The sequence below is a fragment of the Chlorella variabilis genome, assembly GCF_000147415.1.
Source record: "Chlorella variabilis unplaced genomic scaffold CHLNCscaffold_1, whole genome shotgun sequence".
NCBI lineage: Eukaryota > Viridiplantae > Chlorophyta > Trebouxiophyceae > Chlorellales > Chlorellaceae > Chlorella > Chlorella variabilis.
In genome coordinates this window covers 2858218-2860696 of record NW_005435087.1, presented here as the reverse complement: position 1 = coordinate 2860696, position 2479 = coordinate 2858218, and the positions used below count along the sequence as shown (strand labels likewise).

The 2479-nt window shown below is 68.1% G+C and overlaps 2 protein-coding genes across 2 annotated transcripts in view; both read right to left on the bottom strand.

The window, feature by feature from the left end:
• The window catches only part of CHLNCDRAFT_133646 (hypothetical protein), a gene marked incomplete at both ends in the record, with an annotated part of 4489 nt that extends 3846 nt beyond the window's left edge, over nt 1-643 (bottom strand). Inside the window, 3 exons of the mRNA XM_005851900.1 lie at nt 25-92; nt 260-288; nt 528-643. Of these exons, the coding sequence (XP_005851962.1) occupies nt 25-92; nt 260-288; nt 528-643 (213 nt within the window). The remainder of the gene's footprint in view (nt 1-24; nt 93-259; nt 289-527) is intronic.
• A 737-nt stretch (nt 644-1380) lies between these two features.
• Nucleotides 1381-1768, bottom strand: CHLNCDRAFT_18697 (hypothetical protein; the record flags this gene model as incomplete). The annotated part of the gene is made up of 2 exons (XM_005851899.1): nt 1381-1486; nt 1671-1768. 2 exons carry the CDS (start codon nt 1766-1768, stop codon nt 1381-1383), a joined length of 204 nt encoding a protein of 67 aa, XP_005851961.1.
• Nucleotides 1769-2479: the final 711 nt, after the last annotated feature.

Sequence of the window (2479 nt, the reverse complement as noted above, 5' to 3'; positions counted from 1 at the left end):
CCAGCTCAGGGCCCCTTGGCTCACCAGCGTCTGGGCAGTGGGGTTGGTCTTTGGGAAGAAGACGGTCTTGAGGGTGGAGGTCAGCTGGGCGTCTGCGGCAGGGGTGTGGCGGGGGCAGAGGCAGCGAGGTGGGTGCTGCTGGTGCCAAAGAGGTCCCGAGCGGGATTGCAGCCTGCTCGCGCGGCACAAAAGGGACTGCAGGAAGGGTCATCCAGTGCAAAGGCGAGGCGGGCAGCCCAAGGCTGGTCGCCAATCCCACAGCGCGAGCTCACAGATGTAGAAGTCAAACTGCGGGCAGGGAGAGGAGGGCAGGAGGGGAGGTTGGGGGGGTTAGGAGCGGCGGATGGTGGGCGGCGGCGACGGGAGAGGGATGGCGGCACCGTTCATTGCAATCGACGAGGCCGGGCCACCCGCCAAGCCTGGGGGGCACCCGCAAGCCCGCCCTCAACGCTGCACGAAGCAGCGAAACCGGTTTCCGACACTGATGATCCCAACGGTCCAGAGAGCATGGGCTCTTGCGTGCTCACTCCCACTCCGCTGCTGGCTCGCAGCACTCCTCTGCGGCACTCACCCACTCGAGAATTGTGCCGATGCCCGCCACGATCACCACCTTGCTCCACTCCTGGTGGGTAAGCTTCGCCATGCTGGCCTTTGCGCTCCTGCAATGCCCACAAACGATGTGTATGACGCTGCAAGCGGCCCTGGCGAAGCGCAGTGCAGCCAGAGTGCCATGCCAGTGGATGGAGGCGGGGCGTGGGGCCAAGCCGCTGCCGCTCACCGCAACTCTCCTGGGTCTTGGCGGCGGAGCTGCGACGCTCGGCCGGAAAGGTGCAGTGGTGGGACCGGTGTGGAGTACAGCCCCCAATTGCCAAAAATACCAGTGCCGCCACCTGGCGAGATCTGGCGGCCAACTAACTCGGTCCCACACACTCCTTTCCCCGCTCCAACACGTATTCTGGCCTCCGGGAGTCATTTGTGTGCGAAGAGGAGCAGCTCAGAGGCTAGAGGGCAGCGTTTGTGCCACCCAGCCGGGCCCCCCCGCTAACAGCTGTACCGGGCGGGGGCGATCTGCCCGCGGCAGGCAGCGCAAGGGGCGATGGCTGCACGACAGGCCCCCGATGACCCAAGCACTGAGTCGTGGGGTGTCATGCCAGGCAGGAGGCTGGGCGCCGCGCCGCCGCTGCTGGCTCGAACTGGCTGCGCCTCGCCGCCGGACGCCCTCGCCGCCGCCGAGCACGGTACAGCAGCAGCTTCCACGCCTCGTCACAGCCGTCGGCAATAGCACGTCGCCTTCCATTCCATCCTTATTTTATTAGAATATGAAATAAGTGGCAGCTGAGATGGGAGGAAAGGGGCCTGCCGCCGCTGAGAGCTCCAGCCTCATTCCAGCAGCTGGCTGATAGCTGCCACAAGTCCCCCCGCCGCCGCGCCGCCAGCCAGGCCCCCCAGCACAGGCACCCACGCGTAGTGCCACTCCGAGCAGCCCCTGCGGACAAAAGCAGGCAAGCAAACAAATAGGCACATCAGGAAGAGAAGCCGGCTGGCAGCTGCGGCAGGTACTACACTGGGGGAAGGAGAACGGGCCAGAAGCAAGAGGAGGCGAGCAGCGCCAGTGCAGCTTGCAGCGTGCGCCTCCCCACGCCCTGCCTGGCAGCCGCGGCGCCACTCACTTGCCGGGGATGGGCATCAGGTGGAAAGCGAGGCGGGGCCCCAGGTCGCGGCCAGGGTTCATGGCTGGCCCTGTGACGCCGCCCAGTGACAGAACCATCACACCGTTCAGCAGCCCTGCAAGCGGCGGTGGAGGCCCGGCATCGCGCCACGGCAGGCGGCGGCAAGGGGACTGCTGCAGCGCGGCGCGGCCAGCGCCCTGGGGCGGGAGGCGGCACGGCCAGCAGCGGCCGGGCGGCGGCGGGCGTGCTGCGCCGCAGCGGCGGCCTGTGGTGGCAGCGGCGCGCAACGGGGGAGAGCGCCCGGCGGTGGGCAGGCTGCAGGGAAGAGCACAACACGGCAGGCGTAGCCTCCACTCTGGGAGGGAGGAAGAAAGTCTCACACCTACGAGCAGCGCGGCCTGCGTGGGGTACACCGTCCCCGCCCCGGCCTCCATGTATTGCCCCTGCTCAAACAGCAGCAGCGCTCCCGTCGCCATCACCGTCATCGCAATGAACTCCTGTGGGGCATACAAGGGCAGGGCAGGGCAGGGTAGGGTAGGGCAGGACAGGGGAGGGCAGGGCAGGGCAGGACAGGACAGGGCAGGACAGGACAGGTAAGCAACAGGCAAGCGGCAGCATGCAGGGGCAGCATGCGTCAGCCAGCGTAAGTCACGGCCGGCAGCCAGCAGAGGGAGGGGGCAGCGCTGGTCGCAAAGGGGCGCAGCGCAGCCCACCGGCCGCGGCAGCTGCAGCAGCGGCAGAGGTGTGCAGCGGCGGCAGCGGCCGGGGTGTGCAGCTGCAGCGGCGGCCGGGGTGTGCAGCGGCGCCTC